General features: G+C 44.7%; 1 protein-coding gene across 4 annotated transcripts; it reads left to right on the forward strand.

Annotated features, from left to right (window-relative positions):
- Positions 1–364: 364 nt before the first annotated feature.
- Positions 365–23,690, forward strand: CLASRP (CLK4 associating serine/arginine rich protein). Of its 4 annotated transcripts, XM_088139864.1 has the most exons (23): positions 365–446; positions 1,855–1,948; positions 2,338–2,415; positions 2,589–2,703; positions 3,741–3,838; positions 4,225–4,326; positions 4,820–4,899; positions 6,006–6,090; positions 6,569–6,714; positions 7,721–7,817; positions 8,332–8,410; positions 8,655–8,728; positions 11,816–11,857; positions 12,250–12,495; positions 13,801–14,052; positions 14,148–14,330; positions 15,535–15,574; positions 20,605–20,665; positions 20,784–20,842; positions 21,879–21,925; positions 22,016–22,098; positions 22,853–22,877; positions 23,507–23,690. In XM_088139864.1, exons 4-23 carry the CDS (start codon positions 2,605–2,607, stop codon positions 23,547–23,549), a joined length of 1,941 nt encoding a protein of 646 aa, XP_087995990.1. In that variant the 5' UTR covers positions 365–446; positions 1,855–1,948; positions 2,338–2,415; positions 2,589–2,604; the 3' UTR covers positions 23,550–23,690. The 4 variants fall into 4 exon arrangements, 3 of the variants coding, with proteins under 3 accessions (XP_087995990.1, XP_087995989.1, XP_087995991.1); XM_088139863.1 differs by lacking the exon at positions 2,338–2,415; XM_088139865.1 differs by lacking the exon at positions 2,338–2,415 and having other exon boundaries at positions 12,274–12,495.
- Positions 23,691–23,977: the final 287 nt, after the last annotated feature.

A 23,977-nucleotide genomic window follows, 5' to 3' on the forward strand; every position in this document is an offset into this window, starting at 1 on the left:
ACATGTTCAAGTGGTCAAACTTGAGCAACACTAGCCTAACGCACCAGAAAAGCACCAGGTTGGGATAGCAGAGGGATATCTTAAATGGTTTCAGACAGGCGAGTAATTCAGAACAGATACCCGCCGCACCAACGCGACTTTACAGGCGACGCTCGGGATTCGAACCCGGGCCAAAGCGGATGCTCTCTGCGCCTGCGCTCTCCTCTGGACCTGTAGAAGCCCCGCGGCCGATTGTTCATAGCCTCGTCAGTACCTGACCTGAACGTGTGGGGGGGGGGAAGCCAGCTCGGGCTTTGATTGGCTGGAGTGCTCGCTGTCACACGACCTGTTTTCACCAATCCGGGGGCCGCAGTAAGGGCGCACGCGCTCTTTCCCCTCCCCGATTGCTACTCCATAGACGCGAGTCGTTTCCGCTTCCGGAGGAGAAGCTGCGACTTTGGCTCAGGGTGAGGAGCGGTCTCTGCTGTCCTCTAACCGAGAGCAGGCAGTCGGTGGCCGGGGAGGGAGGCCGCTCGCGTCGTGAGAAGACGCGGGTGGGAGATTCCGGGGGGAGTAGAGGCTGCCTGGGTGGTGTTGGGAGCCCGTCTTGTGAGGCGTCTCTTGGCCTGAGAGGCCATCGCCGCCTCGGGTGTCTCTTTTGGGTATAGGCGAGTGAAGCTTTCATGTAGCTCCCCGCATTTATAAGCAGGAGGTGTCCCTTTCTCCCCCAGAATGTCTCAATACCCCATTCTTCGCGGCCGGAATGACATTTTAAAGAGCCACTTTAACCTTCTGGCATGGGAGAGGAGGAGGAGGGGAGCTGCAAGAATCTTGAGGACTAGCATCGCCTTTTCATGGGCTGCTGTGTTTTCTCTGGCTGCCGAACTAGAGAAGCAGTAGCGTTCCTTAGAGCATTATTTAGTGCTTTCTATAAAGTGTCAAACAGTCCTTCAGGTTTTCCGGTTTAGATCTCATTTTTCCCCTTTCCACAAAGGATTGCTACCATAACTGTCAGTGCCGTTATATTTCTGTGTAACTGTCAAAAATATTTTACTTAATGATGATGATCACTGGGTCTGTGGTATTACCGTAGCTTCTAAAGCAGTGTTTCTTAAAGTGTGGTCCGAGGACCTTGGGGATCCCCCAAGTCTCTCTCAGGAGTCCTCAGAATCAAAATTATTTGCCAGACTATGTTGAAAAATAACACAATATTAAAATCCCATCAAACAATTGTGAGGAGCGGTAGTGGCAGCAAATGTGTGCATTTTATTTTTTAATGTGGTAAATATTGATAAATAGAACCCATACAAGCAAAAACTCTTTTGGGATCCTTCCTAATTTTAAAAGTGGGAAGGGGTCCTGAGAGAAAAAAGTTTAAAAAACACTGTTGTAAAGTAAAAGCTGTTTAACTCTTTGAAGTAAGATTAAATACTTCAGCATTGTATGCAGATGTGTTCTGAGTATGACAAACAGAGGATTAGATTTCACTGGACTAGCCCTGTTAGAAAAAATCCTTCGGAACTCTGACTCCTTTCAATATTGCCTATCTGTCAGAGTTTTCTTTTTCTTTACTATATTCTTATTTTTCTTTTCGAGTTTTCTTTCTATCTTTTTCTCTTCTCTGCACCCTCTATTTTTTGTTTTTATTACTTTTTTGTTTTGTATTTTTATTGTTGCAACTGTGATTTTTAATAAAATTACTACTAAAAAAAAAAAAGAATTCCCATACCTGCAATAACATTTGGTGGTGCTCTTTATGTGACTGTGTAAATCCTGGGGAGAAAAATTACCCCTCCCTCAACTAAATCTTGAACTAGTTAACCTTCAGATAAAAAAACTGTGGTGCTTACATTTTCTGACTTCATATTTATCTAGGGCGCTCCTTTCACAGAGGGAAAAAAATTCTTCATAGATTGTGCTTGGGGAAAAAGGAGCATCTGTTTTAACATCTCTCAAGTTCCTGCTCTCAGTGAGTATTGATTATGTATGCCAGGCCTTGTCTGCTGTTTTATTTGTCATTTAAAGTTCTTCGACTGCATTACTTCCTAATTTCTCAATTCATCTTTACAGGTTTACAGTATCTGCCCTAATTTCCAATTTTTTTTTTTTGCATGGAGTTATTGATCTGTCTAATTCTAGGAATAAGGCAAGTCAGAGAATTGCCATACATGAGTTACAGTAGGTAGAATCTGTTCAAGGCCATTCCTTCTGCCTTGTCACCACATTACTGAATGGTTCAGTAAAATTAGGTATACAGAGGCTTTGGAACTGGCATTGTCCTCAGGGTATGGTGGAAGCTGATTGGGAGGAAGCAAGACTAGCACAGAAACTCACATGGTGTATTTCATCTTCCCATAGAATTCTGTCTGATTTCTTGTGGAAAACCAGTTTAATTTCTGATGGAACTCTAGAAGCTTCCGCTGTCATTTTTGTCAGGCACTTGGTGACCAGTGTGATGAAATGACTAATAAATAATAATTTTGTGGAGTCTGATAGAGGCTGGGGTGTAGTGTGAAAAAGTTGCTCTGTTAAGTTTTGTTATATTTCCCTTTCCTCTCCCCCCCCCCCCATTACACGGATGTGCATCCTTTCCTCACCCTTCTGAATAGCTGGGAGAAAAGCAGGATGTGGCATGAAGCTCGAAAACATGAGCGAAAGCTGCGGGGGATGATGGTGGATTATAAGAAACGAGCAGAACGTCGGAGAGAGTATTACGAAAAGATAGTGAGTGTCTTTCTCCTTGGTTCAGTTTGGGAGAATGCCTGCCCCTTATGAGTACTGTGTCCCTCTTTCAGAATAAAAAAACCTTCAGGAAATGACCATGGGATGTTACATTTTTCTCATCGTGAGAATGGAGTTTTCTGATCTTGAGTATTGCTGCAGAATTGCTGATATCGGCATTTGCCACTCAACAGTGCCCGCTCTGCATTAACAGTCACCTGTGGGAGGGGAATATGCAAAAACTGCAAACCATATCAAAAAGTTTGACTTCTTCATATGAGCATAGTTGGGCACCTAGCTTCCCATATCTCTACCTTCCTAGCCTTATGAAGTCAATTTTTCCCAATTACTGGTGGAGGGAGTTGTTATGCTTATTTTTCCCTATGCTGCAACTTTAAATTGTCAGTTTGCATTTTATTGCCATTTGACTCCATTATTTCTCTTGTGGACTCTTAATCCGTAAAAGTGTGTTTGTTAATCTTTAAGGTGCCTCTAGATTCTCTTTGTTGCCTTTCAGTTAAGCTATCTATGAATGTATTTTATGCTCTGGCCAGTTCCCAGGTTTCAGGGTGGGTTACTGGGGAGCAGCTCATAGATATATGGAAAATAAGAGCTAGTTGAATAGATCTTCAGAGTATTCCAGTACCTTTCAGTTGAACATGTGGCTGTGATGCCCTTAGTGGTCTAGGTTCAGTCCTTGCCATCTTGAGGGAGGGCTGGGAAAAGACATGCCTGAAATCCTGGAAGCTCAGTACAGTTCTGTTCAAGTTTATTATGGTCATTAACCAATATGTAGTACAAATCTAAAATTATAAAATACCAAGCAAATTAAGAACCAATGGAAAAAATAAAATAGATACGTGACATGTGTAAAAAGGGTTTAAGCGCAGTCCTTAAAATACTAAAAAGAGAATAAAATATTAATACAGTAGGACAAAGTCCTGGAAGGACCCTGCATGTTGGCTGTAACAGTACTGTGGAGTTGGATCAGTGTTCTGGGTGGGTTTGGGGCAGTTAACCTGTGTGCCCTTTCCTTCCAGAAAAAGGATCCAGCCCAGTTCCTGCAGGTCCATGGGCGCGCCTGCAAGGTGCACTTAGATTCTGCTGTGGCTCTTGCTGCTGAAAGTCCTGTGAATATGTGAGTAGTTTGTGGTTCCAGGCTGGCAAACCGTAGAGAGTAAGGAAGATGACTTTGATGGAGATATGCAGGCTCCGTTGCCAAGGGATGAAACGTAGATTAAGTCCACAACAGGCAGATAATATTTGGAAGTGGCTTAGACAGACATTTTCCTCATTGTACAGCAGAATCAGACTTGTAAGATTCTGTTATTTTAGCCCATCTCAATAAAAGTAGTTGTAGCTTTTCTGTAGAATTGATTTCTTGGTTTGGCCTACCTAGAAGAACTGACGGCAACTGGAGATTTACCAGCTGAAAGTGAGGGGGGTATCTTGTGCACAGTAAGCACTGAGTCATTTTTTTTTTTTTAATGGGACCCTCTTCCCTTTGGTGTTGTGTCCTTACAGGATGCCATGGCAGGGGGATACCAACAACATGATTGACCGGTTTGATGTACGAGCCCACCTGGATTACATCCCCATGTATACTCCTCCACTGCTGAATCCAATGTAAGGCGTTTGTTCCTTTTTTTCCCCCTCTGATGCTGGAATGTACAGCCCCTTGCGTCAGTTGGAGATTGAGAAGAGAGCTAGGTTTGGCTTCTGAAACTCTTTTGCTGGGAAGGAATAAACTCCTCTGCAATCTGATGGATCCCTCGCAATTGTGGCTTGTCAAATTGCAGTGGGTTGCATCTGCACGATATGCCCAACCACAACATGCAGTCGTTTGGCTTACGTGTTACATCAGACACAAATAGATGTTAATGTGAGGTGTGAACCTAGTTGGTATAAAATAAATGAACAAGGCCTGTTTTCTTGGGAAGGCTCAGGCTAACGCGGGGAAAGTTCTCTGTACTGCGATTTTCAGGATTGGGATGCAGGGGTGCGGGGACAGCACAAGGTGGATCTGTTCTGCTGGTCTTTGTGTAGTGTTCAAAGACTTTCTTGCCCATCCTTATCTGCTTAGAATTTTAATTCTGGTCTCTTCCTCTTACGTCTCCAGCTCCCCAGAGCAGGAGTCTGATGAAAGGAAATGCAACTATGAAAGATATAGAGGGCTTGTGCAGAACGATTTTGCTGGCAGTAAGTTCTCCTTGATTTTTCTTGCATTGCAGTAGAGCACAGAGGGTTCCAGTTAAGGAATGATGGTGCTTCACTCCAGCGGCTCCCAAACCTGTTGAACAAGGCAAACACCTCAGCTTAGACTTTTAAGGAGTTAATAAATAGAAAGGGCAGTTCATTGGATGGCATTCTCTAGTCAGCCTTGGGGACAAGATTGAGGGAGGGATCAGTGCCTCTCCTTTTTAATCACAAAGTACTGGAACCCAATTGCTAGAGGAAGAATAATAAGAGGAAGGAGAGGTAGGAGTAATGGAGGGAATAGTGGAATATAGCACCTGTGAGAAAAGATTGGATTTTCAAGCAACACCCCTCCTCCTTTCCTGATCGTGGCCAGGACACACATCTGTGCTTTCAGACACTTTGCCTGCGAGAATTACAAGCCTTGGGGCTTTTGCAGAGACTGTGGAATCCTTGCTTGGTGCTTCTGTTGCTTCTGATTTGTCCCTTTTGTCCCCGAACCCCCAATGCTCTTATCTCTGGGACCTAAGGACAGTGTTCATTCTTGGCCTGACCTTGTTGAGCTCAAATCCTGATGACTTTATGGAAACGTCCACCTAATTTTCTTGACTATAGTACAGAAGTAGTCTGCCATTACATTCTACTAGGACATTTTTTTTTTAACTTCTCAGTCTGTTTACAGCCCTGGGATTTTGTGTGGTCTCCCATGTAAGTACTAACTAGGTTTGACCCTGCTTAATTTTTTTTTTTTTTATGATCAAAGAGGATTGGCTAGATGGTGCCACCTATCTTGGGTTAGCAGGGCAGGAGGCAGGTCACATACTGCAGAGCAGATGTGGATAAAGATGAGTTGGCCTGTTCTGGGATAGGAGAAACATTGCCACCCCAAAGCCCTTCAGATTGTGTGCTTTCAGGGTCATTCACCGTATCTGCCTACTACTGAACATTTCAGCTGACTTTCTCCCGTTGAGCCTGGATGATGATGGGTGGGATAGAGGATGACAGAGGGGGAAGAGGGCTGTGTCGTACTTGAAGCCAGCCTGTTTTTTGCTGCACTGGACCAGCTTTGCAAGGATCTCATCTGCTTTGTCTCCATCCCTGCTTTACAGTCTCAGAAGAACAATGCCTGTATCAGATCTACATTGACGAGCTGTATGGGGGACTCCAAAAGCCCAATGAGGATGAAAAAAAGAAGTGAGTACATTGAGGTGGATCAACCTAAGACGTCTTGGGAGCGATTCAGACCCTTTTGGGACTCTCTGGCTGTTGCTCCCAGCACTCCTCACCATTGACTGCAACAGCTGGGCTGATGGGAACTGTTGTTAGACACTGAATGCAGGATTGAGTTCATGGAAAGAAGAGATTTATTGCCATGTCTGGTTTGAAATCTGACAGCTGGAAGGCAGGGGAGATTGTATTCTTACCAATCTACAGATTAAGTCTGGCTGAAGAGCAGTATAAAAATACTTTAAATCAGCCTTTCTCAACCTTGGTAACTTTAAGATGTGTGGGGATTCTGGGATTCTGGGAGTTGAAGTCCACACATCTTAAAGTTGCCAAGGTTGAGAAACACTGCTTTAAATAAATAGGGCAAGGTGTAGAATCCCAGCACAGATGTCTGCTCTGGGACTCCAGGAAGCCTGTACTTAATGATCAACATTTCTCCATCTAGGTTGGCGGAGAAGAAGGCTTCTATTGGATACACCTACGAGGACAGCACAGTGGCAGAACTTGAGAATCCTTCCGAGAAACGAGCGGAGGAGGAAGATTCTGAGGAAGACAGCAACACCGACGAGGATGAAGTCATCCCTGATATTGGTACATCTCCAGAGTGCCTTTAGGATCAGACTTGCGCAGAAGCAGGAACATGGCAGGGCCTTACTGTCCTTTCCCAGCCTTATTGTCACATTTGTATCCCACCCTAGAACTTGCAGATTCTCTGGAACATGAAGACAAACAGTTGTGTCAGATAACTCGCTGTGTTGAACCTGTGTGTGTGTGTGTTTTTGTGCGTGTCTCAGCATTTTTGTGCTGAGAATTCTTTTCAGGGCACCATCGCCTGCTGCCCCAGCTTTCTCTCTTGGTGCCACATGCTGCCATTTTCCTTCAACAATTCCTTTTCCTGGATATCTGTCAACCTGGATGCCATCTTGTACATATCTAGCTATCCCCTTGAACTTAGCAGACTTTGCTTTTGGGTAGATGTGTATAGGATTGCATGGTGCAATAATCCTTCTGGTGGAAGTGGAAGTCAAGAGGATTGGGTGGGTCACGGGAGATGTTTGGGGGAATTGTTTGTTTAGGTGGTCAAAAGGAATCTTGGCTTTCAGTTGCTGGGGCTCAGGCCTAATATGTTAAGATGTTGGTGTAAGCCTCTCCAGGTATCTAGGCAGCTGTGGAAAAATAGCATCTGGATGAGTGGAACTTTCTGGTTCCCAAGTGTTAAGGGCTCTTGCGTGATGGTCTGAGCACAAGGGGAAAAAGGTGGCATCTCAGTGGCATTTTGGGTTGTGGCATTTGGAACAAGGCAAAGGAGAGGAGAGATTGCTCTTGGGATTTGCTAAAGAAGGTTCTTGGATCCAAGCCCAAATGTCTACAGCTGGGTGGAGCTAAGGGCACCTGGAAACCCATTTCATTACCATAGAGTTCTCGAGTAGAGGTTTATTCTCTTTTGCCAGCCAGGTGCTTTCCACATAAACTGGGCCAAGCATGGGAGTGATGGGTAATGTCGTCCAACACATCTGGAAGAGGGCCGATCGGGAGGGCTAGCATGCCTGGTCAGATGATAATGGGGCAAATTGCAGCTGCCTTACGTTGCTTTCAGATGTCGAAGTTGATGTAGATGAGCTGAACCAGGACCAGGTGGCTGACCTGAATAAACAGGCAACGACCTACGGGATGGCAGAGGGAGACTTTGTCCGGTAAGACGCCTGCCCTCTTTGGAGTTCCTGAGAAGCTTACACACAATATTATAAAACATGCATGAAATGGAACATGCGTTTGTTTTGGAACCTCAAACAAAGACGTGTGCTTTGGAAGTTCTGCTCAATCATTCTGGATGGACTGCAGTTTGACAAACAAAACAATGATTTTGCTGTTGTAGGTTTTGGGCAGAACAAAAGTGTGGTTTTGTGGGGAGAGTAGGGCAAGGCTGATGTGCATTGCCCTCTCTCAGCAGCACTCAGCACAGCATCTTCTCTTGACCTGCCCTCCCATCTTCTTAGGAATCCCCCTCTCTGTATCCACTCAGTTGCTTGGCTTCTCCACATTCTCCCCCCTTTTCCTGAAACACTTCTGCCCTGGAACAGCCATGTTTCATTCTGCATCTGGACCAAACATTCATGTTTTGGTTTAGACACAAACCACTTTTCTGGGCATAAATCCCTAGGTGTATCCTCCACTTTTCTTCAACTCTCTCCCTTCTTTTTCTGGAAGAATGTTGCGGAAGGACAAAGAGGAGGCAGAAGCTATCAAACATGCCAAAGCTTTGGAGGAAGAAAAAGCCATGTACTCGGTAAGAGAATGGAAGCCTGGGCAGGGCTGAGCCTGGCTGTTCTCTCCACTCGACTCTTGGGATTGAAGGAGGTCATTTCAGATTCCTCCCACTTGTCACTAATCTAAAATCCCTCATGTAGGCAAAAATGCTGCCCAAAAGGTGGGGCAATTCCTCTTGTCCGCGGCTAGTGAACTGGGGAGTGGTGATAGGCCCATTAGAGCCTGCGGCCTTTCTGTGGTCCCTGATCTGCTCTCTCTTCCAGGGTCGTCGCTCTAGGCGACAAAGGAGGGAATTCCGAGAGAAACGTTTGAAAGGAAGGAAAATCAGCCCTCCGAGGTAGGCCTTTGGAAGTTGGGCTCATTTCAGTGTTTCTTGCCCTTGAGTCACTGGGGGTGGGCAAAAGATGCAAGAGCTCTTTCTGGTGAGAGGCAAAACACTTTTCCTTGTCAGCAGCAGAAGGTGTCACGGCTTTGCCCTTTCCTGTCCACGTGGCCCTTCCTGACGCCATTTCCTTCTCTACGTAAGTGTGAAACAGTACCAGTTGAATTTTCTGGAATGGTGCTCTTCAGCAAGTCCCCCGTAAACCTCTTCCTCTTTCATTCATTCCCCTGCTGCAGGAGGATGGATTCCCTGTGATAGGGATTCCCTGTCCTGCGACTCTGCTAGCTTATGTCACAGACTAATTCTGTTTAATTGCTTGCGGCTTGTAATAGTAGTAAGTTGTAGTAAAATTCAGCAGACCTATGGATCTGTTATGGGGGGGGGAGGGCAGAGGATTTTGTGAGGCCTCGGGGATCCCTCAGGATATGTTTGGTACATTCAGCTCTTTCAAGATGGGTAGAGATAATAATAGGAGGGCTAGGGTAAGAAACTTTTTATTATTTTTATTGCTTTTAAAATGATGACAAAAAAAGGAAAAAGAACAAAACACAAAAATGATTATGATAGAAATGAATACATTGTCAAAGAAAAGAAAAGAAAAGAAACGGTGCTTTTTTAAAAAAGTGAAAAAATACAGCAAGAAAAAAACCAGTATGATATATTACTTAAATGGTAAATAGTTACAATTGCATAATCTAATGCAAATATTATTCAAGTACGTATATAACTCATTTTTTTAACCTACTGTATTTTATATAAATGAATCCCATATTTCATTATATAAGTCTATACAGAATCTACGTCTATAGGCAATCTGCTGATAGGTGGCAAGTCTTCAATCCATTGAATAAATGGGGCCATACGTTTATCTTTCCAAGGTTGCAGTATCAGTCTTTTGGCCATAATAAGGGCATGGAGAATTCAATTAAGGTGTCTGGTTGTCAAATTTCATGTACTAGGTATATAGTTCAAGAGAATACTATCCGCTGAAAACTTTATAGCTTTTGTCGCACAATTATATTTATATAATCCGCTACTTTCTCCTAAAACTTAGTAATTATAGGACATTGTAAAAACATGTGTTTTAAAGAAGCATTATCCTTATTACATCTCCAACAAAATGCTGTTTTTGACAGTCCTTTTCTATACAAATGTAATAGAGACTAGTAAACACTAAATATTATTTTTGTTGTATTAGTCATCATTTGAGTTCCATTGACACTCTTCCTACAGAAGCTAAGACACTTTCCCATTGCCTAGGCAATATAGGAACCTCTAATTCTTTATTCCATTCATTTTTTAGCATCTGCATATAAAATTTGTTTACTGATAACAAATATCTATACAAACTAATGCAAGTTACTACTAGGCAAGCAGCAGACGACATTAGATTAGTTATTGATTTAATAGACTTGAATAAAGATAAAGATCAGTTTGTAATTTTTTCATTAGATGCTAAAAAAGCCTTTGACATAATATATAAACAGTAGACAAACAGAGTCACTGTTTGTAAGATGGGCAGCTATATAAATCTGACAAATAAATAAATATGTTTGCCCTACTAAACAGGTTTAGATTTCCTTTGGAATTCATAAAATGGATTAAGATACGATATGAGTTGCCCACATCTAAAGTAAAGGTTAATGGCATGCTTTCTCCTACTTGCCCACTATTTAGAGGAACTAGACAAGGATGTCCACTTTCACCCTTGTTTTTTAATATCTGTGTGGAACCCTTGGCTTGTGCTATTAGACAACTTGGGGAGATCTACGAGTAGTATGTAACTCAGTTGAATACAAATTGGTTTTATTTGCAGATGACATTCTTTTGTTTATTTCTAAACCTCATACTACTATTCCAGCGTTGATGCAAATGATAGATGCCTTTAGTAAAATAGCAGGATACTCTGTCAACTGGTCCAGGTTGGAATTGATGCCAATTGGTAGAAATTTGGTCATCTATCCATTTAAGGAATATCAATTCCATACTTGTACCGAATTCATTAAATATTTAGGAATGTGCATACCAAAACATATAACTCAGTAGCAAGTTAAAATAAATAAAATATAGAGAGAGGTTTCTTCAGATATCAGTAGATGGGAGTCATTAAACCTCACCCTTTGGGGAAAGGTGAACGCTCTCAAAATGAGTATTATTCCCAGATTAATTTATATTCAGAGAGGAATTCCAGTTCATATATCTGGAAAATATTTTCAGAAAATAAATTCGTTGCTTAGAAAATTTTTATGGGGTTCTTCGATTCCAAGAATATCTTTACAGAAAATGCAATTACCAATTGATGAGGGAGGATTCGGTTTTCCGAATCTGGATCTATATCACCATGCTTACCTATTGTCAAGTATTAAATATTGGAAGCCAACAGTTGGTGTTAATTTTCCGATTTGGGCAACTTTGGAATATACATATATAGCACGTTTGGCTGGATGGACAGCATTAGGATCTAAACACATTAAAACCCTAGTATCTCTGGAAACAATTACATCAGAAGTTATGGAATGTGATGTCTAATAAAAAAAAGATTCGACCCTTTTTCCCATGCTAAATTGACTTTATGGGGAAACCCAGCTTTAAAAATTGGGGAAAAGATGGTGATATGGAAAAATTGGATGGAAGTGGGGATATTGACTTTGGACCAACTGATAGATGATCAAGATGAATTTTTAAGACATGCTGTGTCAAGAGATAAATATCATCTATCAGATGTAACCCATTGGCAATATTCGCAGTTACATTTGTTAACAGCATTGTTCGGACCTGCAGTGTTTTCAGCTTCTAAGACACCTGAAGTACTAGAACAACTCGTTAAATCCTTTAAAACTAAAAAACCTACAGTTAGTTTTTACAGATATTTGTTTTCTAGGAAACTTAGATGAACCGATTTTTTTTAAAAGTGGTATCTCCTAGGCTTGGACTAAAGCTACTGCTGAGAAGAAAGGCCGCGGGCTACAGTGACGTTTTGCAAATCTCTTGCAGTGCAGGAGAGGCGAGGGTTTGGGTCCTCACAGTCTTCTCTCATTACAGCTATGCCCGGAGAGACAGCCCCACCTACGACCCCTACAAACGGTGAGTGAATGGAACTGCTCTGCCTTGGGTTCCCTCGGCCCTTCCCTGGATCAGTGCAGGGGAAACTTTCTGTGGCTTCCTAAATACCCTTGCGCTTGTGGAGGACAGTCAGAACGGGGTCTGTATGTGCAGCAACAGCTTGGCCTTTAAAGGGAGTTAGCGTGGTTTACAACTTAGTGTTTATCCCTGTTACGTTTTTAATTGCGAACCTGTAAAAATAAATGACTGTTCTGGGTTCTTCTTGCTGTAATACTATTTTAGTCTGTCGAATATTGATGCTTACTCGAATACCATTTGTGGCAGATGAGCGTGATTATGCACACATGCATGCCACATGTGAAAGGAATGCTGCAGGCTGGAATTAGCCCCCTCTACTGTTCTCCTGTCTCCAGTGATCGTCTGGCTTCATCCCACAGATCCCCCTCGGAATCCACGTCCGAGTCTCGCTCCCGCTCTCGCTCGCCTTCCCCAGGTCACGAAGAGAAGATCACCTTCATCACCAGCTTTGGGGGCAGCGATGAAGAAGCCGCTGCCTCCCAAGCCGGAGGACCCCCTAGGAAAACTGCCTCCCTCAACAAGGCACGCTCCGGCCAAGCGCAGCAGGGCAGCGTTGCGGCAGGTCATAGTGCCTCCTCCCGGTCGGTAACTTTCGCATCTGCCTCGCCTTTCCCAAACCTTAAAGCAGAGACCATTCTGGGGTCAAAGGTTGACAGTTTACTTTGACATCATCCTCCCTGAACGCTCGGTCTGGTCCTGACCGTGTTTGGGGAACTGCATTGCCATCGGTCACTCTTGCAGGCCAGTTCTTGCGTGAATGATCCTTTCATTGTGGAATCTGGTCAAGGAACGGGAAAGAGGAGCCCTCCTGTCCCATGGGGCATCAGGGGGTCTGGGATGTTCCGTGCTCATCTTGCATCCTACTGGGGCTTCGTTGAAGGAGAGGGGGGTTCAGAGATCCTGTATGGCTGCCTTAACCTTATAGAGATCCTCTTGCCTCATGGTTGGGATAGTCCTGTGGCATGGGAAGCTGCTTTACTGCAAATTAAACCCTAGCATTTTCCAACCCGACAAATCCAAATTCTGCAAATGAAATGATTGCTGCCTTCCCCTGCATCATCATTACTGTACTAATAGTATTTTTAGCCACCTAAAGATTTCATAAGATGTCTTATTTTATTTCTATATACCATCTCATGAAAAAACTAAATAGCAATCGAATTGCAGTACAGCAGCAAAGGGCAATTAATAATCACATTCCATCGAGCATGCTGTCAGCAAAACCAAGGAAGTGGCTTGGAAAAAAATAGCTCTTAAAGACCAGTTTGAAGGTTCTAACACAGGGGACCCTCAGTGTTTACATTGTTGGCCAAAAAAAAAAAAAGTTTTTTCTTGCCCTGTTTGAGGTCTTGCAGCAAACAATAATAAACTCTGCAGGTGTCCCTCTCTGGGCGTCTGTTCCCATGCACAATTTTTTTTCCTTTGTCTTTGAAAAAGCTTTCCTTGGCAATTGTGAAAGTAGACAGGCTTGCATTTCCTCCTTTTAAAATGAAATTTGGAATTCTCAGGAATGGAACAGATGCCCTGGGGATTCTGAGCTGGAGGTCAGGCTCTGCAGCTTGCAGTGAGATCTTGTAGTAAACCAACCTCCCCACGCCTGTTGCACTAGGTTGAGTCGAACATGGTGTGGAACCCACCAGGTCTTCCAAACCTTCCTGCCTTCGGTGCCCCGAAGAAGACAGAGAAGGCGGGGAAATGAATGGCAACCCAAGCCATTTGCAGACAACTGAGTCATTAATTTGGAAGCTTTTCTCTACTTTGAGAGTGTCCAGCAGGATTAGATCTTGGCAGCCGGGGACATCCTTCTGCCTCTTCCGGCTGCCCCTTTCTCCTCAGTTGCCAGTCTCCTGTGTGAATAGCCAGCATCCTGCCTCTCCTCCTTCCAGGCGACGCTCCACCTCCTCCTCCTCCACCTCGTCCACTTCCTCTTCCTCAAGCTCCCAGTCCAGCTCACGGTCCCATCGGACAAGTGGCTATCATAGAGCCAGCGGCTACAGCCGCTCCCGCAGCCACAGGTATTCCCGGTCCCACAGCAGGACCAGGCGGTACTCCGCTGGAGGGTCTCGGGACGGGCGCCGACACTCCAGGTCACGGTCAACAGAGCGGGGCTGGCGTTACGGCTCTCGACGCAGATCCAGGTCAGTGAGTGAAGCGGCAGGAGAGTGGTGCCCCCGTATTCCTTTGGGGGAGCCTGTCTCCTAGCGCAGGTTCTGAGCTCTTTCCTCACCCCCAGGAGCCACTCCCGGTCTGGGGAACACTATCGATGGAGCAGCGGCAGGGGAGGGAGGCACTGGAGCAGCAGCCGCAGCAGCCAGAGTGACAGTGAATCACGGAGCCGCAGCCGGTCAGTGTCTCCAGCCAGAGAGAAGATGCTGAGGCCTGCGGCTTCGCCTGCCGTAGGGGAGAAACTGAAAAAGTGAGCATCCTGCACCCCTTCCTCTGCCTTTCCTCCTCGAGCCAGATGGGAAGACCCTTGGTCAGTGTTGTCCAAACTTGGCCACTTTAAGATGAGTGGACTTCAACTCCCAGAATTCCCCAGCCAGCATGGGAGTTGAAGTCCACTCATCTTAAAGTGGCCAAGTTTGAACAACACTGCCCTTGGGGGTTCTGCTCTGTCCATTAACAGTGCAGTATGAGTTGTATAAGAAAAAGAAACAAGATTTGTCCCCCCACCCCAAGTCAGGGAGGTGAAACCCTGCCCCAGCCCAAACTGCCGTAATTGCTTAAATTTAAAGTTGACAGGAGTTGGGGGTGTTGGGAGGGACCCAGGAGATCTTCTCCTGCATTCATGATCTTCTCCGGCATGCCTGATAAATGGATTTCTAGCAAGGGAGTGTCATCTGCAGCCTTTTTCTGGAGGGCCCATCTGGGATTTGCAGAGCATCTTAGGGGCAGTCACAGAATGGCTGCCAGCATGGACACATTGAATCTCCTAGCTCCCATTTCTTAGAGGAACTGGTGACACGGGTCCTCACCACCCTGTCTAACTGCACAGGGTGTTACCTACCACCTCAGCTTAGTTTTGTCTTTTTTCCCTTGAGCAAACACACACAGTTCCAAAGGTTTGAGACACACCCTCTGCCTTCTATTTTCTAAGAATGTTTCTGTTCCAGATGTTGCTGGAAATTCAGACCCTGCGTGAAGTTGGGGCTTGCCTTTGCAGCAGGCCCATTTCTCATTCCCTTAAGTGATGAGAAACCAAAAAGCCCTGAAATCCAGCAGGGCAAGGAGGGTGGTGGGGGGTACAGGAAGCATCTGCAGGTTTGTTGGAGACTGGGTATTGGTTTGGTGTGCGTGCTTAGGCTGGTATTGTGAGGGGGGGCCACAGATCATTGAGCACTGAGCTATCCAGGATTTTAAAACCAACCTTTTAAATTGTTCCCAGAGACAGCTGGCAATCGGTGTAGTTTTATGATGCTGGCTGCATTTTGCACAAATGAAAGCTTCCATGTGCTCTTTTAGGATAGCTCCATTAGCACATGTTATGTTAGTCTTGGACCTTAAATGGAAAGAGGCTGGGGGGAATCTATGAAGGCATGTACATTGCTGACTCAGATGAACCCGTCTGGGGTCTCACAGTGGGCATGCATCTTTTGACTGGCATCCTTTTCTTTTTTTAGGGCTGAAACGGCTGGTGGTAAAGAGACAGGAGCAGCCAAAGTCAGTAAGAATTTAAACCTCACCTCTTAATTCCCATCACTGCAGAAAAAAAAAAAAGACTCGGGGAACCATAGACATGCAGGAAAAGAGTGTTCTCTGGGGTCTTTTCTAGAGTTTGCATGGTTGTGCTTGACCGTTTCATACTTAGTTAAGGGTGGAGATGTGAGGGGCACTTGCTCACAGTTCTGTTAAAATGGAAACCATTTGGGCTTTGTGGGATATCACTGAAAAGCTTTGGGCTTGGGAAGACAATAGTGGGGATTAATTTGGCATTGTGTTTCCAGGAAGAGGTTCTCTTAATTAAGCCTAGAAAGTTTTTCTTGACAGACAGAAGTTGTTGATTCGCGGCTGGTCTTTGGGTGGGCAAAGGAGGCTGACCTGGCTGCAACTGGTTGGTGTTTCTCTGTAATCAGCGCTTTATAAAGCAGATCCTCTTAATCAATTTCCCCTGCCTGGATCTAGTGTCTTTTGTAAGTCTTCTTTGTATGCTTGGTGTTGGACTTGTTTCTAGCCCATCCCACAAAAGGAAATCTGGAGTGGAAACAGTGTGTAAGGCAGCGATGGGGAACCTCTGGGTAGCTAAATTCCCAGCATCCATCACCACTGCTTTTGCAGGCCAGGGGTGCTGGGGATTTTAGTTCAACAACTAAAATTGTGCTGCAGTTATTCAACTTCTGCTGAGGCATACTATGGATCTGCTTATTGATGTTGACAGCCCTCCAAGCTAGGCACCATCAAGGAAGAGAAGCAGCGGAGATTTCAGGAATGTTCTCTATTGATGTAGGGTACAATAACAGAATCTTGACAGCTTACCAGAGTTTCTCTCTGCTCCTTCTTGCCCCAAAGAAAATCAAGGCAGAGTTATTCTGAGTTTCTTTCTCCCACTTTCTTCTTCCCCAGGACTGAGTAATCTTTTCTGAAATGCCTGCCTCAATGTTTTTTTTTTCCTTACCTTCCCCATTCTCAGGGCTAGGTTCACCTTCTATCACAGATGCACAGCTGCTTTCCAGAAGCTGTGGTAGAAATCGTACCTGATCTTGTTGGCTAGGATTCTTTTAACTGGAAGCCCCGAGTGTTGAATCTGTGATGAAAACATGGACTATCTCACTCAACACCGAGCTGTTGAGATAGAATCTGTCATGGTTTTTTGCAAGAGAGATGAGTATTTCCCCCCCACTTTTGCTAAAGCACAGTCCCTCTGGGGATTCCTCAATCACACCTGAGTCATATTCCAAGAAAGCACTTGGAATGGTATATACAGTCCACCATGGGGGCATGACATAATATAACATCTGTATCTCTCTGCCCTGAGAGCTTAAGGGAAGGTGGACTATATACACCATTCTGAGAGCTGAGAGCTGTCCCTTCCTGCAACTACTGAATGCCAGGGCTTGGGTAGCTAATGCACTGTATACAGTCATCTGAAGAGCAAAAGTCTGTGAGTTCAATTCCTGGTAGAAGATTTGAAGCCCATAGAGCAGTGTTGTCCAAACTTGGCCACTTTAAGATGAGTGGACTTCAACTCCCAGAATTCCCCAGCCAGCCATGCTGGCTGGGGAATTCTGGGAGTTGGTCCGCTCATCTTAAAGTGGCCAAGTTTGGACAACACTGCCATAGAGTAACATCTGGCCACCCACATATGAGGAAATCCTAGTAAGGATGAAACCAGGTGGTGCCTCCTGGTGGTCAGTGTCACTAAGAAAAGTATAGTAACTCTCATTTAAGTGATGCGTGCATGTGTGCGTGTGTAGTTCTCATGCCTATTCAATTCTAAGGGCTTTTGTTTTCCTGCATGAGTGATCCCTCTGGTTTAGTATCTGAGTTAAATTGAAAGCACTGACAGAATCTTAACACAGCGAAGGTTTTTATACTGGATAAGTGAACATGTAAACAGCCACATGTTTTCTTCTTGGTGGATTCTTATTTTAAGACTCTTTAAGGATGAATCGATTCCAAGGGTGCAAGCTCCGTCAAGTCTTGCAACCATGTAAATATGGGGTATAATACCAGGAGGACGACATCCTTGAGATTTCATTCTTGAGCGTTTTATGTATGAGTATAAATCCTCCAGCAAGTTTTAGTTTGGTAGATGAAGAAGAATTTTCAGTTACCCTGCATTCTTGCCTAGGAGGTGATGTTGCCTTACTAAGATGCTGTGGTAATTCCCTGAGCGTTTGCTCCTGCTTCCCCGCTCTTGAAAACTCTGTAGCAGACTGCAAAGCACCTTTGTTTGTTGTTCACATTTTGGTTTCAGCCCTAAGCTTGAGCAGGTTCATATAAGGTTAAAAACAATAATCTTAACAAACTAGTGATAGAGAGCAGCCGGCACAATCAAAACCACAAGTTCGTGCTCTACTTGGAGAAAGGATTTCTGCCATTCGTTGAGCACGCGAACATCTGGAAAACTTGTGTTGGGCGGGTTTTCGGTTAACAAAAACAATTTCTTACCTGATTGATTCCATGCTTACCGCTCTTCATTGGCTCAGGAAGGAAAATTTGGCCTCTCTGTTTTAGGGCATCAAAACAAATAATACAGCAATGCCACCTTAATTCCATGTCTTTAAATGTACCGTAATGTCACTTATTATTCGGTTACGCACTACTTTCTTTATTCGATTTTGTTAAATTGGGCTTGTTCAGGCAACTGCCCTGAGGTGCGTTCTTCTGTGTCTCAGCGTGCCTCTGAAAAGTAGTGGGTTTTGCTGTTGGGCATTCAGGTTTCTGGGAGTCTTTGACCTGGAAATGGCTGGTGAGCTGGTAGAGGATTGGGCAAGAGCCACCTTCACAGCACGGTCTCTTGATAATGGGGATACTTGTACAAAAGTATGTCATGAGAACAAAAATAGTTTCGTAAGTGGTGCCGTATTGCAAATGGGTGGGAATCCTGGCTCTGTGGCTGGTGGGCATTTTCTTATTTTCAGCCAAGTCCCGGTTGCTGCCATCCTGAACTGCTGCGGGGGACTTGAACGTTTCCCAGTTTTTCAGTCTTTGGGGAGGGAAAAGTTTGTTACCAGCTGCCGACTGGCTATTGGTGTTTCTGGAAGAGTTGGCAAGTGAGGCTCTTCTTCCACAAGAGGTGAATTGAATTCAGTTTTGCACGGTGAGGCTTTTTAAAGGTAGAATCCTCCAATTCCTTGACGTGAGTTAAACTTGCAGAGCCAAGAGTGCTAAGATAGATCAGTTAGTTAAGGCCTCAGGAATCAATGCTGTATAACCCTGGGGGTTCGGTCCTCTTTACATAGCTCATTAAATCAAATCATCATCCATCTCTTCCCAAGATCAGCCTGCACCAGAAGGTAACAGTATGAAATGTAGTAGTAAATAATCCTGAAATCTTAACTGGTGAGCCCTGTTTTGGTACCTTGCTGGCTTTACAAATTCTGACTTGGCCAAAATGCAGTCTAAATCACTCATTGTGTGATTGCCTAATCCAGCCATCTCCAACCTTGGTGCCCTCCAGATGTGGATTCAGATTCCCAGAATTCCCCAGACAGCATGGCTATTCCTGAGAATGCTGGGAACAGAACTCAACGTACTTGAAGAAAGCTGGACTAAACTTTGCAATGCTCTGTTCCTTTAGTATTTGTCCTTCTTGTTTGAGAAGGCTTACAATAAAAGATGGAGGGGGTTGTAACATCAGTGTCAAAAAACGCCCTTTGGGTTTGCCATGATAGACACCCATTGCATTCCTCTAGCTAGGTGACAAAGATCATATTCTCCGGAGTTTCCTAATCTAGAATATTCCAAGTATGTTGGGCCACAACTCCCGTAATACTAGGGTCAGTCCATCTAATGGTTAGAGGCCGCTTCAGGAGATGGATTAAAAAGTTGGGCTTGATTCTGTGCCAAACTCCTGGCCGGGGGGGATATTGCTTTGATCCCTGCGGAAGACGGAAATGTAATGCGAGTCAGAGGGCTGCAGGCAGGACTGGAAAAACAGTCCAAGTCCGAAAACTAAAGCATCGCATTTTTGGAATCCTGCCCTGTACAAACAAGACTGAAAGCCTCTCTGATTCTGGGTGAAGTGCAGATACATTGAAATCAGGAAACCAAGTGGCCTAATTTTTCAAAAATGTGATTGGTATTCCATTTATTCTGATTCTTGTTCCAAATATACAGAAAGGAATCAGCCTTTATAAAAATGAGTCTGACATGAATGTCAAAAGTTCCATGACTCGGTTGCCTTGTTTTCTCCTTTGACGATTATTTTTATTAGATCGTTTGTTTTCGGGTTGTTTTTAGGAAAAGGCTGGGATGACTGATTCCAACGACGTATATATTTCATTGACTTTTGATACAAGTTGTTCTTAAATTTGGGGAGATTCATGTCACACCTCATGAGGGTCAATCCATACCCATGAAATCTGGCATGTTAAAACAGTAGAAAACCCCATGTTATTAAACTAGTCACTTTTGTGGTGGTTGCTATTAGCCTATTGTGACCATGATGATGTTTTAATCTTTTGCAATACAGTTACGGCTTGAAAATGAACTCTGAGTCAATATTGTTGGGTATATGTAGTTATTGTGTTTGGGAGTCTAGGTAGACTTTGTCCTGTCGTTTAGTGACTTTTTGTATTTTGAATTCCTGGAGTTGCTCGCTCCAGATGGCTGAAGCCTGTTTTCCCATGCCGTTGCTCCCTTTTGCATCCCTGAAATAAGCTGCCCTTTTTTTTGTTCCTTTGACCCAAGGCTCTGATTTCTGCTAGTGACATACACTTGAGTTGGCTCCTCATGGATCCTTTGAGCTGGGAAGACAGATCTCCCTTCCTGCTGGGGCAGAGTAGCCTTTTGAGGAGAGGGGTGTTGATGGCGATCCCTGGGAACTAAAAATATGCTTTTCATTCTTGTATGTTCAGTGAATGGCTGTCTCGTTGTTCACATTTTTTACTCAATCTCAATAATACTTCATTTATAGGACTGACTTTCTGGAGACCCCTTTCTTTCTCCAGTATTCCTTCCCCCGACGGATGACGAGTTCAGGGCGAGTGGCAAACTCTTAATACCTTTCTGTTTACTTCTACTTATAGCCAAAGCTGACCCCGCAGGAGAAACTGAAACTGCGCATGCAGAAGGCGCTTAACCGGCAGTGTAAGCATCTCGGGGGTGGCACAGGGCAGTGGCTGCGACGGGTCTGACCTAGCGAAGCCTCCCCCCCCTTTTTTCTCGGCCGCCCTCCTCCTCTCACTTTTCTGCTCTGCCTCTTCAGTTAAAGCAGATAAAAAAGCAGCCCAGGAGAAGATGATGCAGCAGGAGCACGAAAGACAAGTAAGCAGGGAGCCAACTGATTCCACAAGGGCAGTAGGCAAAACTAGCACGGGCGCATTGTAGTGCAGCACGATTGGCAGCTATGAAGAGGGGTCAAGTGGCACCACAACAAAGGGCCTCTTGCGTCCGGTTTGGGTTGCGTAGGTTGTGTGAAGCAGCTGTCCTGCCGAGTTTGGGCCAGGGTTTCTTGACCTCGGCAACTTTAAGATGGGTGGACTTCAACTCCCAGAATTCCCCAGCCAGCATGGGAATTCTGGGAGTTGAAGTCCACATATCTTAAAGTTGCTGAGGTCGAGAAACCCTGGGTTAGACTGTCCTCGTCAAAAAAGAGAAATGTAAATACAGTAAACCAGTGGCATTGAGTATATGGTATCAAAACCACAGTTGCGGGGAGGGGGGCAGGGGAAGGCCAGAATGTAGAGGATAAGAGTTTTCATTTTCTGGGTTTTTAAAGTAGATTAAAGCGATGTGTGCAGTGGTAGACATCTTAGAAGCTAGAGTGTTTTTTAAAATTTAACTTCAGCAAATTAGAGAGAGGACAGAGTCACCCTCTCTCCTGCGTGCACACAGATTTGGTCAGCATTCAAGCGACCCCCTTTGTAGAACAGTTCTGGGTGCAGAAGAACTTAAGGAATACAGGTAGGCCCTGGGTTAAGAACGCCTGGTTTGCAGACGACAAATTTGACTTAAAGACAGGCCTTGGGAACGGAACTCGTTCTTAAGTTGGGTACTCCCTGTACCCATTGCTCTGATCATAAAGAAATGTGAGGGCTGCGATTGCAAGCTTCAAGCCGTTGGGAATGGTTTTGTGCTGTTGGCTGATACCTCACCACTGAATGCTATTCATTGCTCGACTATAAGGATAGTATCACCAGGTGGCCTCTAATTTGGAATTCCAACCTTCAAAATCTTAGCATAATGTACTCTTACAGCAGAAACTCAGCTTCTGGGTGTAGGTACGCCTTTGAGATCATTCCCTTGCTGTCCCAGGTAGCTTTCATCCTTGGGCTGACTAGACCCTCATCTTTTCTTCCAGGAACGAGAAGATGAGTTGCGTGCCATGGCTCGGAAGATCCGGATGAAGTAATCTCTCTTGGGTTTTCTCATCCCTGTGGTGGGGTGGGATGGCGCCAGGTGCCTTGTCCTCATTAATCTCCATGCTTTTCTCGGCAGGGAGCGTGAACGGCGGGAGAAGGAGCGGGAAGAGTGGGAGCGACAGTACAGTCGCCATAGTCGCTCTCCTTCTCCGCGTTACAGTAAGTGTTAGCTTTAGACCAGTGTTTCTCAACCTTGGCATCTTTAAGGTGTGTGGACTTCAACTCCCGGAATTCCCCAGCCAGCAGGGCTGGCTGGGGAATTCCAGGAGTTGAAGTCCACACATCTTAAAGCTGCCAAGGTTGAGAAACACTGCTTTAGAGGGATAAGAAATGTTTTAAATTTGAAAGAGACTGTGCCAAATTCAAGTGGTACACTCCACGAGCATCGGGGCAGGATGAAGCCAGAGCGTAGTATAATGGTGTACAAATGCATAAGAGTGCTGCCTCAGGGTGCCATGAGTTTTTATGTTTTGTTTTTTTGGCTTGGGGTTCTTTGTTGGTTTTACTGTTTTGTAAAGGGTTGTTATTGCAATACGGTCAGCTATATAAATCTTTTAAAATAAATAATGTGTTCCAAGCACAGAACACTTGCTTTGGAAAGTGCATTCCTTTGTGTCAGTTTCCAGAGTTGGGGAAGTGGGGCACGGCTTGGTATTGTTGACTGGTGGATGGATGCAAGCATCACTGCTCTGATTTTTGGTCCCAGAATTAAATCCATTTAAAAAAAAAAAAGGAATGGTGTGATTTACTGCTTGGCAAGGCTTTTGTAACACAGGGAGGAGTTTGGTGTGTGTCACATATCAGTCCCACTGATCTGACTCTGCATCTTTTCCTACATGTTTGCTAAGCAAGTTGCAAGATTCTGGAGGTGTAAATGTAGAGGTTTTATTATTCATTTGTATTTGTTCTGCAGGTCGAGAATACAGCTCCTCAAGAAGGTAAGGCCTGCTTTTTATCCACTTAGGGGGTGCTGAAGGGGCTAACGTGGAGCAGAATGGAGGAGTGTTGGTGCCATGTTGAAACTAACAACTTTGGAAATGAACGTGTACCAGCCATTGGAGGAGGAGTAATTGATGCTAAGTACTTGAATACTTGGCTTTGTTTTGAATGCAAGAGCTCTGCTGAATCAGGTTTATTTTTAAATGTATTTCTATGCCCCCACAATCCAAAAGACTCTTGATGGTTTATGTAGGAAAAACATGCAAATAAAACCGCCAAAGGCCCATTTGGTCCAGCATTCAGTCACACAGAGGCCAACTTGGTGCATTCAGGAAACTCACTGGTGTGAATGGGGGGAGCCTGTAAAATAATAGGCCAGTTTTACTCACATTTGCTCTATTTGGAAGGCGGCAGGTTGGGGAAAGGCCCACTTAGAGCCAGAGATACACTTTCGTCAAAGCCGTTGGTGGGCATTTTGTGGCTGAGTGGTGAAAAGGAACGTGCTGCTGCAAATGTTGTTCCTGCCGAGTTCTCCACTTCCATTGATAGATGATGGGAGTTGTCAGCCTATAAGTAAGCTTCCCTACCCATCTCTTTGTACTAAAGTAGCTTCTTCTCTTTCTCACAGGCACTCGCGGTCACGATCCCGGAGCCCTCACTACCGCCACTAGGACTAATTCCTGGCACAATGCCATGCTGGTGACCTCTCGCCCTGCTGGCTCACCAGGCCCCATGTAATCCTGCTGTGTAATAATGCTGTACATTGTTGTTTTTGTTTTTGTCAGAAAAATAAACTTTGAAAAAGCCAAACAAATTCGAGATGTTAGCTCTGTGCTGCTGCCCACATCTGTGACTTGCCTCCCTCTGTTGTTTCATGTGTTTAAACAGCACTGGAGATGGGTACTTTCCTTGCCTGGTTTCATAGCATATTAAGTCACAACTCCTGCTATTGTATTACGGATTAGAAGAAAAAAAGGGGGAGTTGAGGGGGGACACAGTACTTAGAAGCCTCTTCTGCACTTCACATTCTCTCCCCCCCCCCAATAATTGGAAGTAGACAAATCACTGAGATCTAGCAAGCCCCCATTTCTGGGGTAGC

The sequence above is a fragment of the Python bivittatus genome, unplaced genomic scaffold, assembly GCF_059951505.1.
Source record: "Python bivittatus isolate LINGU-HERP-01145 unplaced genomic scaffold, Pbiv_v1 ctg000310_np1212, whole genome shotgun sequence".
NCBI classification, from domain to species: Eukaryota; Metazoa; Chordata; class Lepidosauria; order Squamata; family Pythonidae; genus Python; species Python bivittatus.